Here is a 17,588-nt window from a genome sequence, read left to right as displayed (position 1 = left end):
TTCTAATACATTTGCTGCTAGAAACAAAAATAGCCAACCTGTTCACACATGGTTGAGATCTTAATTGTTTAAATTAAAAATATTAATGTTAAATTTACAAATATTTTCACTGACCCTTATATGTGGGTGTCTAAATATAATATCACTTCCAAAATATTTGTTGTCCTATCCAGCACATTAAGCTTGAGTCAGGTAGCAGTGCACAGCACCAACACAGTTGGGCAAAATGAAAATGTTCATCAGTGTGGGAGGACAGTCTGACAGAAAGGTGGGACACAAAGGACTAATAAAATATCTGACAGAAGTCAAAAAGCATTAAAAATAAAGTGCGTGTGTGCATGCGTATGCATGACACTGTGTGCATGGATGTACGCGTGAGTGTGCTCTCAGGAGCACCTCCATCCATCTGAGAATAAACCCAAGTACGAGTCAAGACAGGGAATTGTGGCCGAGGAATCAGCCCCGCACCCCAGTTTCCTCACTTGACAGATTGCCTCTTTATTGAAGGTGATTGCTTTATGCACCCCTAAGAGTAGAAACTTCTTTTAGAATGCTTCATGTGGTTTTATTGAAGCACAACCAATATAAATATTTACTGGATCTATAAGTAAAAGTATATAAATTTTTATCTAGCTGCATAGAGGAACCAGGAGAAACATGTGGAAAGTTGAGTTTATTTTTCTCCACGAAGTGACCCAACTACAACCTGAGGCAACAGCAGAGAAATGCTTAGTGTCAGGGGCGACAACGAGGCTCTACTGTACTTCTAAATGCACAGGACGGGAAATAGTTTCTACTGAATACATGAATATTTATATTCTCATCGGCTCACTGGAAAGTGATGATTGAGTGGTCACCCACATATGTCCCTGGTAACAGCTTGTATTCCGAACCCCAACTAGCAGGCCAAGAAGAGTATGGAATTCAGAGTATGGAGCAGGGGGAGAGAATAGGATCAGGCCTGTAACATAAGTGGAAAACCCAAACATCTCCTGGTCACTGACTCACACCCTCCTCTTCACTGCCAGTATGGCTCACTGTTGCCATTAGATTCTGATTTTGACCCTAGCATTCAAGTTTTGCCAGGTCCTGGCTCTGTTCTCATGGTGGGGCGTGGAACTTTGTAAGAGAGCATTGGGACCCATCATCCCAGCATACACAAGGCAGGGGCACATGGACTTCTACCAAAACCATAAAGAGAGGAAGTTGAGCTTCCAGTTCTCTTCGACCCCCCAACATTATCCTTCTCTACCATTCATAGGTCTCCAGGCTCCACGCTCCTTGGTGTCTTCTGTCCCTTAGGTGAAATGGTTCAGCATTAGTGTTTGCTTGTTCCTGTGAATTCTTATGAGTGGAAATTCTTGGATACGCCTGTAATTTCAAACTACAAAAACAAGGGACCATGATATTCCTTTGTCTTTAGTGGTTTGTTGACAAAGTGCAGAACCGCCCCACCTGGTCCCTATTACTGGTTTCTAAACCCTGGCCCATCCCCAGAGGCTGATGTCCCAGACAGCCTCATTCTTAAAATACCACCTAGTGGTGATATTTCAGGCAGACAAAAGAGATAGTTCACATGGAATTGAAGATCTTCTGGCCACCCCCTCCCCCGCCAATCCTGGCATGAAGGCAATTATCCATTCAACCCATGTTGAGGTCATATTTGTGCATAAAGTTGCAGTTCTTTCTTTGCATTATTCCCGCCAAAAGTCCGGAATTTCTGACAGTCTTTTTCAAGTTTCTATTTGTGAAATCAACATCTAAGCCTGCTCACTAAATCCAAACCTTTGAAACAAATTACAGCATGCCAAGGCTAATAGCAGAAGTTAATCATGTTGGGTGCAGTTTTATTTTCTAAGATGCCTAGATTGTTCTAAAACTAATATAGAGTGGCTACTGGTTGGAGTATATGGTATTTAAGCTATAAGAAGCTGACTTTTGAAGTGTCCTTTTCTTTGAAGTGGAAACGTTGATTAAATCTGTATTTTTTGATATAGATTACAAACCTCTTGTAATGTTGTGTAATTTCCTATTTCTCCTTGAGGATTCAACAGGTGGACTTAGGGACCTGGGTAAACTGCCAGTGAGTGTAGAGTGTATCTTCACTCATTACACTATAGTAGAGTCCCTGTTATGTGTCCTATAAGGTACCATGGAATGTGCAAGCAGCATCAGTGGCTGTGCCTTCCCTCTCTTGGGTGATACTGCAGCAGAGAAGGGCAGCAAAGACTCAGGCAGCACTCGCAGTGCAGCAACTTGAGACTGAGGTGAGCAGGAGGGTATTAAGGTCCAACCAAGTATATGAATCAGAGAAGCGGTATACAAAAGCAATGGTGGTTCTAGCGGGGCCGAGATGAAAGGCAGCAATTTGTTGGGCTAGAAAGACCATGCTGTATGGACAGCACCTGCTTTAGGGTATTCATATCTCACACCTCTAAACTTTATTTTTTTTTCCACCTCTAAACTTTAAAGGCTAATGCAATCAACCCAACCTTGACTGACTGCAGATACCCCCCACCCCCCACTACTAGGACATGGGAAGAAGTTCATGGTAACCTCATGGGGTCACCATGTTGCACTCACGCATCCACTGCAAGGACTTATCTCCTTCTTGTATAGATGAAGCAGGCTCTCTGGCTACTCTGAGGCATGGCCGATGAGCTCAGATTGGAGCCTGGAGACTGGGGCCACAGGTTCGCAGGTCCCTCTGTGTCTCCTATTATAAGTAGGAGCCCCATGATGTATACCTGGAGAGTGCATTAGGTTCACTCAAAATTAGAAGGCTACTTGACTCACTTATTTTACCTGAACTTGGATTTCCACACATGTGTATGTCTACACGATGAAGGATTCACAGAGGTGATCGGCAAAAAGTTCCACAAGCTCAAAAATCCACTAGAGGCTGTTCCGGCATGGCTTGGGAAGAACTAGTAAAATAACTTGCAGTGAGATGATCAGGTCTTCATTTACCCATTCAGTGAATATTTAGTGAGTGTCTTCCAGGTGCCAGGCACAGGCCTGTGAAATTGTACTGGGCACTTAGAACACAAAAGTAAACAAGAAAGACACAATCCCTACCTTCCTGTAACAGGCCTTTAACAAATAATAACATAACATATTACTGATGATGCAGGAATGTCATCATCTAGCTTCCCACCCAAGTTCAGGTGAGCAGAGCTCCCCTACCAGCACTCCTGCAGGTACCTGGGACCCTACCCCTACCCCTCTTTCTTGGCTTTATTGGTGTCCTTAGGTATTATGTGTCTGAGAACGTAGCAGAGGTGTTGTTGCGCAGACAAGTGTCACTCCCAGTGAGTGGTCAGTAGATGAGGTGCCAACACTGAGAAGCTAAAGTCTTCAGCAGTCTCCCATGGGACAAGTAGCTGGTGAGTCTCTGAGTGCAAACTCTGGGAGGTATCCACTTGAGCGAAGGCAGGACAGTCCATGCATGGATCCTGATTCAGCAACCATGTGGCTCCTGGGAGCTCAAACAAAGCTTCCATGGTGGTCCTCTGCTAGGTGCATCTACTTCCTAGGTAGACGCACCGGGACCAGCTGCTGTGCTCCCAGAGACTCTCTCCTTCCTCCCTTACCCTATTCTGTGACCTCTGTGAGGTCCTTCACCTTCTGTCATCTCCCCCAGGAGTTCCTTTGGTTCTTTCAAAATAGATCCTGGTGGTCCACTGACTCAGAGCCCCAGTCAACAGAGAACAGTCCTTTCCCCAGAGGCCTTAGAGGGCTGCTTGATCTTCATATATTCCCAGAGGAGGAAGGAAAGATTTTCTGCTGGGAGCACACAGCAAGGGAAGAACAAAGACATTGTGTTTCCATAAGAAAAGAGTCCCCAGTCTGTCACCTGGCCCAACAAAAACTGTGACCTGAGCTTTGAAGGTCAGCTGCTGGGAGCTCTGGCCACAGAGGACAGAGACTGGTTACTGCCCAGGGCTGGCACAGACCCTGAGGGGAGTCAGTCCTAGAATTGCAGGCAGGCCACCTTCCAGGCTGTGCTCCAGGACCGCAGATGGGAGCCGGGCCTGCTGCTGCGTCACAGGCTCTAAAACCGATTAGGGATCAGGGCCTTCTCATCAGCCCGGGGCCCCGGAGGCCCGTGTCTCCTGGTACGGTGCCCTCTACCCAGCACGTGCTGTTCTCTGCCTGCAGGAGCCCTGATTTCTAATGCTGCTGGTGAGCTCGGACTCCTGTCCTCCGCTGTGTCTCTTGGCCTCCTGTACACGCCTCTCCCCTTGTTGCCTCTGAACTTGGTGCTTCCAACTTGTCACGAGCCCTTCTGTTTGCTCCTCTTTCTCCCTGCTAGATGAGCGTCTCAGGAACGGGGTCTGCATCTTTTCTTGGGTTTCAATACAAGCTTTGTGACCTCGCGGAACTTTTCATCATAGTAACTATTTTCAACATTTTAAATTATTCTACATAGGCTTTCTTTTTTGTAAGATTTTATTTATTTATTCATGAGAGACACAAGACAGAGAGAGACAAAGACACAGGCAGAGGGAGAAGCAGGCTCCAAGCAGGGAGCCCGATGTGGGACTCCATCCCGGGTCTCCAGGATCACACCCTGGGCCAAAGGCAGGTGCTCAACCGCTGAGCCACCCAGGGATCCCCTACATAGGCTTTCTAAAGCTGAAGTTTATCTACAATTTAGAATGAAGGCAGCGATGCTAAACTAGACCCCCTTCATCAAACCGTCCCAGGGATTCCGAGGGTGCCCCTTGTTCCCCCCTCTCAGCCCTTCCCACACTGTACTGTCCTTGCCTGTTGGCCTCGTTGTGTCCCCCGACGTGAGCACAGGGACCCTATCGATTTCAGGAACATATCCGTAGGGCAGTGCCGTGCCTGTCTCAGGGCTGGGCACCCAGTACGGGCGTGTTGAATGAAATGGGATTAAATTCGGGGGCTCCCCTAAGGGGATGCAGAGTCGGCTCCTGGGCCTAGTCGCTGAAACTCCTTCTGTCCACTCCTTCCCTTGCTGAGGCTTCCACCGGCACAGAAATTACTAGCAAGTATAGCAACGGCAGGCCAGCAGCCGTGGCTGCGTAGGCACCGGAGGCAGTATTTCCTACTCCCAGCACTGTGGCTGTGACCCCACAGGGGACCCCGCGGCGCCACCTCATTACTCCTCACGGCGGCCGCACAACCTGGTGTATCCCTGTGTCCATGGAGAGGCTCCATCTCGGGCTTCCCTCAGCTTCTGGCCCACGGCCACCTAGCAAGGAGGTGGGGGTAGGACTAGAGCCCCTATCTGTTGGGCAGAGGGTTCTGGGCAGCTACAGGTACATATAATAAATAGCTTCAAAAAAACAGTTATTAGAATTTAAACCACGCGTGTTAGAAACATCGGTGTACAAACCCCTTGAGAGCCAAACCTGTTTCTCGGAGGACTGTATTGTGAGGTTGATGTTTTTCAGTTGTCGGCAGTATTTCCCCCCGCATTTTCTTATGAACATGTTCAGACATAGAAAAGTCAAACGAATTGAATGGCAAGGGGCGCCTGGCTCGGTGGTTGAGCAGCTGCCTTCAGCTCAGGGTGTGATCCTGGGGTCCTGGGATAGAGTCCCCGCATCGGGCTCCCCGCAGGGAGCCTGCCCCTCTCTGCCTGTGTCTCTGCCTCTCTCTATGTCTCCCAGAATAAATACATAAAAATCTTAAAAAAAAAAAAAAAAAAAGAATTGCATAGCAAACCCTCATCAATCAGTGGCTTCTCACTTCCATCCGGGAGCCCCTTATACTCTGCCTTCCATCCCCCAAATTTGCACACCAGCCAAAGCCCCCCCCCCCCCCCCCCCCCCCCCCCCCCCCCCCCCCCCCCGCTCCACTCTGAACAATTCACTGCTGTGCTTATTGAAAGGATCCTGTTTACAACAATGGTTCTTAGCAAGTGTCAGAATCACCTGGAGGACTTGTTAAACATAAATGGAGTTTTCGGATTCGGAATTTGCATTTCTAACAAGTTCTCAGGTGGTGATATAGCTGGTCTGGAGTTCACACCTTGAGAATTACTGATTACTGGCTTGGGGAAATTTTCCCTAAAAACCACAAGAGACATTTCTCTGTAGACCCAGAGATAGCACAGTTGTGTCTCTATGGGTTTCCTTAGCCCTTAAAAAAAAAAAAAAATCTTATGAACTCTAAATTATCTAACATACAGGATTAGTTTACAGACAAATTTCTGGCTCTCCTACAAATGTCTTGATGCTACGACATGCATTTTGTCTAGTAACTACACTTCTGATCATGATTTATATTCCTATCCTTGGTTTTTCTTTGATTTCTCTTTCTGGACTCTTTTTATTTTCTTTTATTCCGTGTTACTGCATGGATTTAAAAAATCCACATTAAACATTTTTTGGAACAAAGCAGGTTATGTATGTACCACTACCTCTGGCAACAACAAAACAACACTTTGATATACCCTATTGTCTAGACTTTAATAAGAAAGCAGCGACAGAAACATTTTTTAAAAGAAAAAATTACTTCATAGTGCTCACGTCAAGCAGGTACCATTGACCTAATTTTAAATTAAAGTTTAACACATCATCATCTCTTAGTGCTAATTCTCTTTCACTTTATCCACCACCTTTAGGACCGCTGTAATGTGCAAGATGGATTAATATTGTACTGTGAGTTTTAAACAATCTTCTTTCATGAAGAGACTACAGAAAATCTGGAAATATATAAACAAATACTGCATCAGTTGACCTGGGATACCTTCATGTGTTTAAGAAGAAACATTTGATACCTTTAAAAGAAAAAACTTATATTATTGCTTTTACTTTTATCTTAAATGTTATATACTACAAAAAGAAAATCTCTTTTAAAATGACTGGTTTCTGTTGAAATGTAGTATTTAAGTTTTTCAGTGCTACTGTGAAGAATTTATGTTTCATTGATAAACATAAATAAGAATGGCACATCCGAAATATAAAAGAGTCAGTCTTAAAAAGACATCACATAAAAGAAAATTTCTACATTTCGAAAGGAACAGTCTGATGTTTCCTTTACTTTTCCTTCTCACCATGACAAGAAAAATCTCTGGGAATCGCGCCTCCTGAGGCTTACAGTGGTTGCATGAAAGATGACAAAGGCACTGCCTGAGATCAATAGGAAACAGGTAGAGTTAAGATAGTTTCACTAGAACAGCTCAAACAGAAATAAAAGGAAGACCCTAAGATTTTTAACTTCCAATGAAATTTTTGGAAAATCTTATGTCAAGAGACAATAGAAGTTCCATTCTCCTATTAAGAGAGTCAAAGTAATAGGTTTCCTCAAGCCTAGAAAACCAACGTGAATTAAACAGTAATTGAGAATAATTAAAGGTTAGTAAGAAAAGGGACGTACTGTACCCGGGAGTCATAGTTCTTTAAACTCTCCTCACTTTTCAAACAAGTGCTTATTGACTACTAATCTTCCTTTATTTTATGCACTTAAAAAAGACAAATGCATAAAATGCCCTTTGACTTGGTTAGCTGTGTACCGGGAAGCTTTGCCCCTGTTCAGGAAGCTCAAGTAGTCACGTGTACCAAGATTCTGGGAGGAAACAGCCCTCAGCAGGTACATAACAGCGCTTGAATGTGCGTAAGGATCACCTGCACTTTGTTAAGCTGCAGAATCCACGTGAAACCACAGAGGAGTTGGAAAAAAGCTATGGACCCATCCCCCCAATCACAAATAATCACTTCACATGCACACAAGTTCAGGCACCTGCTTCCTGCTCTAATGGGTATACTTGAAAAACCCAAGAGTATAAAGTGACTGTAAATATTACGGTGATTTATATAACTGTGGAGAAGGAAAACATCACTGTAGGATGAGATAGAAATGAATGAATGGAAATGAACTTGCAAAGAAGATGGGGTTTGAATTTCAATTGGCACAGGGTAAGGAAGAAGTCAAACCCATTATGGGGCTGGCGGGGTGGGGGTGGGGGCATAGGCAGGGAGTAGACTAACCTGAAACAGGGAGCGATGAGATGACTAACTGCCCAGCCTGATGCTTCCGTAGACAACTGGAAGATGGGAACACTGGAAGGGCGAAGTTTACGGTGAGCCCTGAATGCCGAGCTAGGGAATTATACTTCACTCAGCAGACCACGTTGAACACTTAGAGGTATTCGAAGAGGGAGTTACATGACAAAAAATGGTGTTGACTGAATCAAAGGGATAAAGTCTACGTTTTATCACACAAACAAGTTAAAATATGCTATGTTTATATTTTAATCTGAGACAGGATAGGGCTTTATAACTCTTCTTTTAAAAAAATTTCTTGACAATTCTTAGATGTTTATATTCTCTCTTATGTTCTAAATTGTACTGTTCCCACATATAAATTAAGCCCATGAGCCGCAGTGTTTGATCATCTCGTTATTTTATGCCTGGCCCCAGGAACACGCCTCAGATCTTCACAACACTGCTACACAGACCCCCAGCTGGCTTCACAGCCCTTTGTGGCTTCTGGTGGTGCTTTGTAGACAAGCGAGTGGGTTTCTCCTACAAATGTGCTGGGCAGCCAGCACCTTCTCCGGCAGCTGAACAGTGTGTTCCTGGAGCTTTGTGACAGTCTTTCCTTTGAATTTTGTACTTTCCCGACACGTTTCACATGTTGTGGGCTCCCAAATATCCCAACCTTCCTGTTTGAAAGTCAATTTAGGAAAGCAACATTGCCCTGGGATTAATAAGAAATCATTTCCTCTTTCCTGAGCAAGAAGAGAAATTCGTTAAAATGTCACTCTTCACCACTGGAAATGTGACTGTATACTACCTAAACTACTAGCCACTTCTAGAACTATTAGTCCCTCTAAAATCTGATGGCCTGTATATGTTTTATGCATTTCTCAACTGTGTCCCAAATGTCTAGAGAAACATTTCCAGGTTTCTGACAAAAAGCTGGTTGAGCTGATTCTGTGCTCCATCTAATCAAAACAAAGCGAACAACTGGGGGCCATTCTAAAGGCAGTTGTGAGCTTAGAGACTTCCCAAATGAATTCCTATAAGACCAAAATATTGTCCTCTCAAATGGATCCATGCTGTTCATCATGAAAAATGGATGGATAGTAATCTGGACCTAAATCTCAAACACCACACCTGATGCACCCAAGTTAGCTTCCATAAAACAGGGATAGGGGACCCCTTGGTTTGGCATTAGCCCATTTTTAGAGGCAGTGTAATAATGGTCAGGAACCAGATGCTCCGGGTTCAGATCTGTCTCTGCCAATGCCCACTGTGCAAATTTGAACAGATTGTCTATCATCTGTCCTACTTGCCTCATCTGTAAGATGGGATTAAAAACGTTCCCTACCTCTTATTGTCCTCAGGAGGAGCAAATGAGTCAACACGCAAAAGGTGCTAGAACAGTGCCTGGCTGTAGTAAGAACTATAAAAGTGTGGCGAATAAAGAAGTTTGCAATCCCTTTGATATCCCGACAGCCTAGTCTCCTGTCAGCATTAATTCCAGGATCCTACAGCACCCAACTTCTGCTCTTGTCCAAAGGGGTTAGTGAATGAGTGGACTGGATTGGTGACCAGTCATTTTGCCTTTGAGAGGCTTGGGCTGGACCCACCACCCACTTTGTTGTTTCTTCCCATTTTCTGAACATCACAAAATGTAATATTCATGTGTCAGGGGATCCAGGATTGTATTTTAACATTTTATGGCCTCTTTGTAAGGCTACCTTTTCAATTTTAGAGGAGGCAGTTTTATGACTCCCTTTGATAACCACTTAACTATTAAGACCCAAACAAAGAAGAGGAATGGTCAAAGGATATCAGGTACTCCCAGCCAGCTAGAGTCCCACTTCTTGAACATTATTCAAATTAGCTCCAGGACTCATAATTCTGTGTTTTCATTTATTGCTGCAGTAAAGTAAATGGTTCTTTTATCCAAATGTTATTTCCTGGCTATTAATTCAGTAGTTATTTTGGATTGTAGCACTCCTCTTTGATTTAGGGATATGGTGCCTTATAAATATTTAAAAGTTGAAGACTGACACTTGGAGAAATTGACTTTGATTTGTTTTGTTAATATACTATGTCTAGAGTAATTATAGGTTTGGAAGATGTGGTCCCATTCTCTACTTATCAGAAGATATGCAGAGCTTGTAGTTCTGTAACAAGGAAATTTGACAACGGAAGTCTCTTTCCAAATCTTCTGCAGACAAGATCTCCATGCACACCTCCACAGAACACACAGTACTCTCAATTCTTCATAATTTCCTCCAGAAACTTCTCTTGAGCCCAGGAATGTGGATGAAAACTATATATACTTCTCAAAATAGCTGAAACCGGCTATTTCTGAAAGGCCAGGGATTTTCTCTACATCTACAAGTGCCAGCAAGGGTTTACGACAGGGCTCGGGGTGATCTATAGACTGGTATGATTTAACCATGGATCAATCAACCTATTAGGGGAAAAAAGACAAGGTCAATAAGTATGGGTCTTGGTGAACCAGAGGTCACCCTACATTTTTCAACCTAATGTTCTTATTTCCTTTCCATTAACATTTCATAATGAAAAAATACCCATATTCTTTAATTTTTAAGATAATTAAGTGAATTTAGTGCCTTTGAAGAGTAGACGATTTATAATGGCATCAGAGACTACACTATTAATAATCCACAAGACAGGGGCCACCTGGAGAGCAGCACAGCCTCCCCTGCCATATAAGCTCCTGGGAAACCAGCTGTGAGGGGGTTGGACTTCCTCTGCCAACTCAGGACCAGACTCTTCTGAGAGCAGAAACACTTGTGCCTTTTGAGACGAGGCTTCGACTCTCTTGGAAGGTGGTTTTCCAGTTGTATTTTGGTTTGAACTGGAACAGACTACAAGCTCAGATATTCAGAGTATATAGAAAGCCCTGAAATGTGTGGTGGAAGTAGAGTTGTTCTGGGGTTCTGGGTCCAGGCCCACACACAAGGAAACAAAGGGACTGAAAAACCAAAGACTGGCTTACCTCTGAGTTCTCCAAGCTGATCAGTTAAGGCATCATTTAGTAAACATAATTTCAGTGATTTTTGGATAACGATGATAGAGTAAATGGACTCATTTTCTTTTGTTCTTTCCTCAGGCCCCACTAAAACACCATGAAGAAAAAAATTTTTAGGGCATAAACAAAGAAATTGGGAGAGAACTTAATAACAAAATTTGAAAGCTAGAAAACAGATGGATGACTATTAAGTAATTTAGCAAACCCGAAAAAGCCAAAATAAGCCAGCAATGGGAAAAGCTGCAAGGCAAACAAATTTATACCACCAAGCCCCTCCCAGGTAGCTCCAGAACTGGCTAATTAAGTACCTTTGGAAGTGGAGATGATGGTAGGACTACGTACAGGAAAACAGAGAATCTAAGAGACGTGACATCTTTGCCTCACACCTCCACTTCATAAACACTGGGAGCTGTGTGTAGCTTAAGAGTGTGTAACAGCTGCTCTTTGGGTGTGGGAGACACCAGCACAAAGCTTGAGGTAGGAGTACAGGCTGCGAACGGGTTGAATGAAGAGCTATAAACCCAGGCTGAGGGACTTCCCCCATCATCTTCCCAGCCAGGCTCAACCCACAAGATTCTTCTCTGGAGAATCTAAGTAGCTAAGAGCAAAGCCCTAAAGATACCCACATTTGGGGGCTTTCCCAAGGAACCAGGCCAGGGAGATTCCCCCTCCGGAGAAGGCTGCAGAAACTTTAACAGGACCTATAGAGCCCGACTTGTAAACATAATCTGAATGTTTACAAACATTCAAAGATGTTTGTACATCTTTGTACAAACATGATGATGTACAAACAAAGATGATGACATCTTTGTACATCAAAGATGACCACACAGCTGAGGAAAACCTCTAACACCCTAAAGCCTCTAATAGGTGAAAATGATTCCTTGACAGATAAGCTGATTAAAAGACTAAACCATCAGCAGATGAATGGATAAAGAAAATGTATTGTGGTTGACCCTTGAACAACATGAGGGTTAGGGGTGCTAATCCCCACGCAGTCCAAAATCTGCATAAAACTTTTGAATCACCAAAAATGTAACTACTTGTAGCCTTACTACAGAAGCCTTACAATAACATAAACAATCAACACATATTTTGTGTATCGTATATATTAGTTACAGTATTTTTTTTTTAAGATTTTATTTATTTACTCATGAGAGACACAGAGAGAGAGAGGCAGAGACATAGGCAGAGTGAGAAGCAGGCTCCCTGCAAGGAGCCGGGTGTGGGACTCGATCCTGGATCCTGGAATCATGCCCTGGGCCAAAGGCAGATGCTCAACCGCTGAGCCACCCAGGCGTCCCTAGTTACAGTATTCTTACAATGAAGTAAGCTAGAGAACATAAAACATTAAGAAAATCATAAGAAAGAGCAAACACACTTATAGACCTGTGCCATATTTATTGAAAAGAAGCTGCATATAAATGGACCCGACCGCTCAAACCCATGGGTCATTCAAGGGTCAACGGCATACACACACGATGGAATATTATGCAGCCTTATAATAGAAGGCAATACTGTCATATGGTCCAACACGAAAGAATCTTGAGGACATTATGCTAAGTGAAATAAGCCCATTACAAACACATGAGTACTACATGATTTCACTTATATGAGATCTCTAAAGTAATTACACTCATAGAGACAGAAAGGACAAGGGTGGTTGCCAGAGGCGAAGGGAAGAGGAGAATGAGGGGCAGCCCCAGTGGCCCAGTGGTTTAGCACCGCCTTCGGCCCAGGATGTGATCCTGGAGACCCAGAATCGAGTCAGGCTCCCTGCATGCAGCCTGCTTCTCCCTCTGCCTATGTCTCTGCCTCTCTCTCTCTCTCTGTGAGTCTGTCATGAATAAATAAATAAATAAATAATCTTTAAAAAAAAAAAAAAAGAAAAGGAAGAGGAGAATGAGGAGTTGGCCATTGGGTGCAGAGTTCAGCCACACAAGGTGAAAAAGTTCTAGATCCCTATCGTACAATTGTACCGCATTTATATATTTGTTCATTGTTCTTCTGTGTTTATGTGTCTAAACACATAAAGTGTTTAGACTTTAGCCTAGAGATACAAATTCTTATGGAGGAGCATGGAGTCGGGAAGGAAGGATTGCTTATATGGTTTCTAGAATGCTTAGGGTGATCAGAGTCAGATTTCACTGCTCAGCCAAAATAGTCCCAGGGTGAAGATTACTCCTTGAGTAATTTACACCCAGTGAGTAGACCAGAAATAATGAATCCAGAATGTCTCCAATGATCTGAAAGGTAGAAATTACTCCCTTACCAAGAATGGCCCAAAGGATATGGTAAACCCAATGAGATCAGCATGAAAATGATTTCCCAAAAATTGTTTTCTTCCCTTTAAGTTTATGTGGGGCAACTGATGGACAGCTGCCCAAAGTGAGTGTTTTGAAAATCCTGAATATGGGGCACCTGGGTGGCCCAGTGGTTGAGTGGCTGCCTTTGGTTCAGGGCGTGATCCCGGGGTCCTGGGATCGAGTCCCACGTGAACTCCCTGCATGGAGCCTGCTTCTCCCTCTGTCCCTCTGCCTATGTCTCTGCCTCTCTGTGTGTGTCTCTCATGAATAAACAAATAAAATCTTTTTAAAAATCCTGAATATGCACAACCAGTATTGTAATTATGTTGTGATGTTTATATAGAATGAAATGAAACGATGTTGTAAATTTATTCTTTTAGTGAAACATATGCTTAGCTTATGCTGATCCTCCAAACATCTCATTGTATTAAGAAAACATTTGGGGCCAGAGATGTGCTATCCGATCCCTTCCATCCTTCTGAACATATAGAACACATGTGTAACAAAGTGCATGTGCACAGCTACAGGATGTAGGGATTCAAGAAACAAGGCAAAGGGGTGTATTCCTATGTCCTCTGAACAGCAGCAATTAAAATTCACAGCTGCTGGCTGCCCAGATGTTTCTTGGTTTAGTGCTCTGTAATACGTAGCAGAATATATTGTATGAGTGCAGTTTCAGTAAACTAGACAGCTTTGTATTCTAAATTCTGCAGACAAGATCCAGGGTGTATATTTTTTCTTCAGATTACCTTCCCTTTCCCCCCACCCCCACCCTCTTCATTTGCTTGGGGCATTTGCAGTTCAGAAACAAAAGACATTTCCAGCTCAGAGTTTAGCTGTATCGGAGTGTAAGTGCAGGTCAGGTCTGATTTATGTGGCACGTCTGATAAGCAGGAAAGGAGAGTGAGATGAGGGGTTTGGAAAAAGCTGGTGAACTTGGCTTGACTTATGTCTTCCGTTTTGTAGGCAGCCAACATCCCTCCGGTGTCAGAACTTGCCATCGATGACATACATTTTGACGACTTCTCTCTTGACGTTGACGCCATGATCACAGCTGCCCTTCGCATGTTCATGGAGCTGGGGATGGTGCAGAAATTTAAAATTGACTATGAGGTAAGATGTTCTGTCTTGGGTGATCCCAGGAGCGCACCTGGGACAACGTGGTAGCCAGGGTCCCCAAATGCAATTTGAGGACGATGACACTCAGCCTGCAGACCTCATGAGATTACTGTGAGAATCATGAGAGGTTTGTGGGAGGACTTTGGGTGGTGAAGATTACTCAGACATGAGGCATCGGTTGAATAACAGCCCACTGGAGACACATACAGCCACCTGATACAGCCTTTCCCTTCCCGTTTCAGACACTGTGTAGGTGGCTTTTGACAGTGAGGAAAAACTATCGAATGGTTCTGTACCACAACTGGAGACATGCCTTCAACGTGTGCCAACTGATGTTTGCAATGCTAACAGTAAGTGTGTTCGGTGGTGGTGGAAGGTCATCTGTCATTTGCATGAACCTGTAGGCCTTCTCCTTCACATTTCCATTTCTCTGACAAATTGCCACGTGATTTATTTTATCCTGGAACCTACCTTCCCTGGTTATGGGAGTATATATTTCACAACAATTTCTGAGCATTAATGCTGTAAAATACCCGACACCCTGAAGCAGGTGTAGTCTTGGAATGATTGCTTGAGCTTCTTCTCAGTGTTTTATCTTGGGAAAACAGTTCTTTTTACAAAAGAAATGCTTGGATTTTCAAAGTCATCTTCTTGCAGACGTTATGGGTGTGAGTAACAGAACAGAGAGATCACTGGGTAAAACCCTCTAGGCTGGTGGAAAGCCATGGTAGGGGCATGTGAACATTACCCACAAGAACGTGAAAATCCTGAGACAGTGCTTACATATGAGGATGCCCAGGGAGGCCAAGGGAAGGAAGTTGTAAGAGTAAATGTTGTTAGGGTTTAAGGTTACCCTAGGCTTAAAGTCTCTGTTCTAGGGGCTGGTGCCCAGGGAAGGTGGTAGCCTGTTTTCTGGAGATATTTAGAGCCACTGGCCAGAGGTAAGCCTTGGAATTTAAACTAAAAGCAAAATAAATAAATAAATAAATAAATAAATAAATAAATAAATAAATAAATAAATAATAAAGTAAAAGCAAATGTGGCAAAGATTTGCAACAAAATCTTCTCTTCTCCATTTACTGGCAAGAAATAAGGTTTGTTTTGGCCTTATTTGCACTTCTACTGTTAAACTGTCACCAAGTAAAATGTTTTCCAGCTCAAATATATTGGCTTCTCTGGCCTCTTGGTTTTATATACATCCACATATGTGTGTACACAGATGTATGTACACAAATGTGCATGTATATTTGTATGTATAAACACATTCACTACATAAAATAGAGGAGAACACAAGTTTTAAATTATTCTAACATAAATCTAAGTACCTTACATCTTTGCACCCACACTAAAATTTAAACCCAAAATAGGGAACTCCAAGTGATAGACCTTTTCCTTTGGCCAAATGAACAAATATTGTTTTACTCCTTCCTTATGAAATGTTCTATCCCGTTCTCTGCCTGTGGAAATTTTATTCATCCTTGAAGGCATTGATCTAATGCCAGTCCCCCCCCCCCCCCCGCAAAGTCTTGCCTATCCCCCCAAGCATCAATAATTACTTCTATCTCTGCACTATGTCTGGTACATGTCTTTCTTTCTGCTGTGTATCTTAAGTCACAGATCTCTCATTTAGCTATAGAGTCAGCAGCTTGAGGCTAAAGAGATAATTTCTTATTCTTTCAACAACATTCACTTGCTTGCCCAACACTTATTTACTGAGGACCTCACTAGCACTTTGCGTGCCATCGTACACTTGGTAGGTTTTCAACAGATGTGTGTTAGGTTAACTTGACCTCAAATGTGCATATAGCATAAAAAGATGTGACCTGTCTTCACTTTTATACTGGAGGACTTGTGTTCTGGGTTCTCAGCTGCTTAAGGAGCAAGCTGATTGGCCTGGAAAAACTGGACTGACCCTATCCTTCTGGCACAAACCCCATGAAAGCAGTCAGCCAGTCAAACGAGGGAGGAAGATGCTTTGAACTATTAGCCTTAATTGTTCAAGTGCCAAAGTTGTTTAAAAAAAAAAAAAAGTCACTTTCATCTTGCTTTTCCCTATCAGATCTCAGTAGACAAGGAATAATTTTCTGTGTGCAGAGTTTATGTGTCTGGCTCACAGAAGACGTTCAATAAAGAAATTATTAAGCTGTTATTTGGGAGAACCTATGGATTTATGGTGAATTGCCAAAAATAAGTCAGTAGGAGCCTTATTCGATGAAGGGGAAGAAGAATGGCCTTGTGTAAGTTGAGATGTCAAAGACTTCTACGACAAGCCTTAACATAGTCGGGATGGGGCAAGTTAGCAAGAGCAGTAGGTAAGGGAGGACATTTAGGAGTAAAAAGAAATATATACCCAGTTTTCTTCAGTATATGTTTCCAAAACACAGACCGTCGTGATCCTTTTCAGGAACTGGAAGAGAGCAGAGCTCTCAAACGCTGTTACTACAATGGCAGTATTCATACTGCCAGAGTATTTCAAGGGTATAGTTATTTTTACAAGTCTGCTCAGCAACCTTGAAGAGTAGCCATGTATGAGAAGGTTTGGGTTTTGTTTTCATATTAATGCTAGCTCTAAAAGAGGAGAATTCTCCGTTAAAGTTCCCACCCTGACTGGGAAAAGAATACATTGGTGAATGTTATTTTTTCTCCCTCACTTGAATTGAGAAACCACATCTGGAAAAGATATTATTTCCTGCTCATTAAATTTTGCTGAACTTGACTAAGGGTTACAATAGGTTGAAAATGTCTACTTTTGTCCCTAACACAAGCAGTCTCTTCGACTTGACCGTGGGCAACCTGGTTAATGAGAATTTTTTTAACTAAGAAAAAAATCACAGAGATGAAAAAAGACTACTCGATCAGTGAAGAAAAAAATGAATTTAATTTACTCACAAGTTCTAATTTCTGGAATACAACCTCAGCTTACAGCAAAAGTGATAACTTACCCATTTCCATGAATGGGCATTAGTGCTTCAGGCACCCCCAGACTAGTAAGGGCTTTCACTGCTTTGTTCACATTAGTGATTATATTCCCGTTCTAGTTATACGTATTTCCGTGTATTGAATTAGAAACAAAATTTTGTCTTAATATTAAAAAATATATATTATCGTAGACCAACCACTGGATTCACTCAGTCTGTCACAAAGCCAAGAAAGCATGGCACACCTAGGCTG

General features: G+C 42.9%; 1 protein-coding gene across 1 annotated transcript in view; it reads left to right on the top strand.

The window, feature by feature from the left end:
• Positions 1 to 17,588, top strand: part of PDE11A (phosphodiesterase 11A) — a 365,302-nt gene that overhangs the window by 259,917 nt on the left and 87,797 nt on the right. The window contains exons 11-12 of the mRNA XM_025994270.2: positions 14,265 to 14,411; positions 14,660 to 14,767. Of these exons, the coding sequence (XP_025850055.2) occupies positions 14,265 to 14,411; positions 14,660 to 14,767 (255 nt within the window). The remainder of the gene's footprint in view (positions 1 to 14,264; positions 14,412 to 14,659; positions 14,768 to 17,588) is intronic.

Source organism: Vulpes vulpes, chromosome 3 (genome assembly GCF_048418805.1).
Source record: "Vulpes vulpes isolate BD-2025 chromosome 3, VulVul3, whole genome shotgun sequence".
NCBI classification, from domain to species: Eukaryota; Metazoa; Chordata; class Mammalia; order Carnivora; family Canidae; genus Vulpes; species Vulpes vulpes.
Note: the sequence above shows the minus strand (reverse complement) of the source record. Positions and strands in the feature narration are given on the sequence as shown.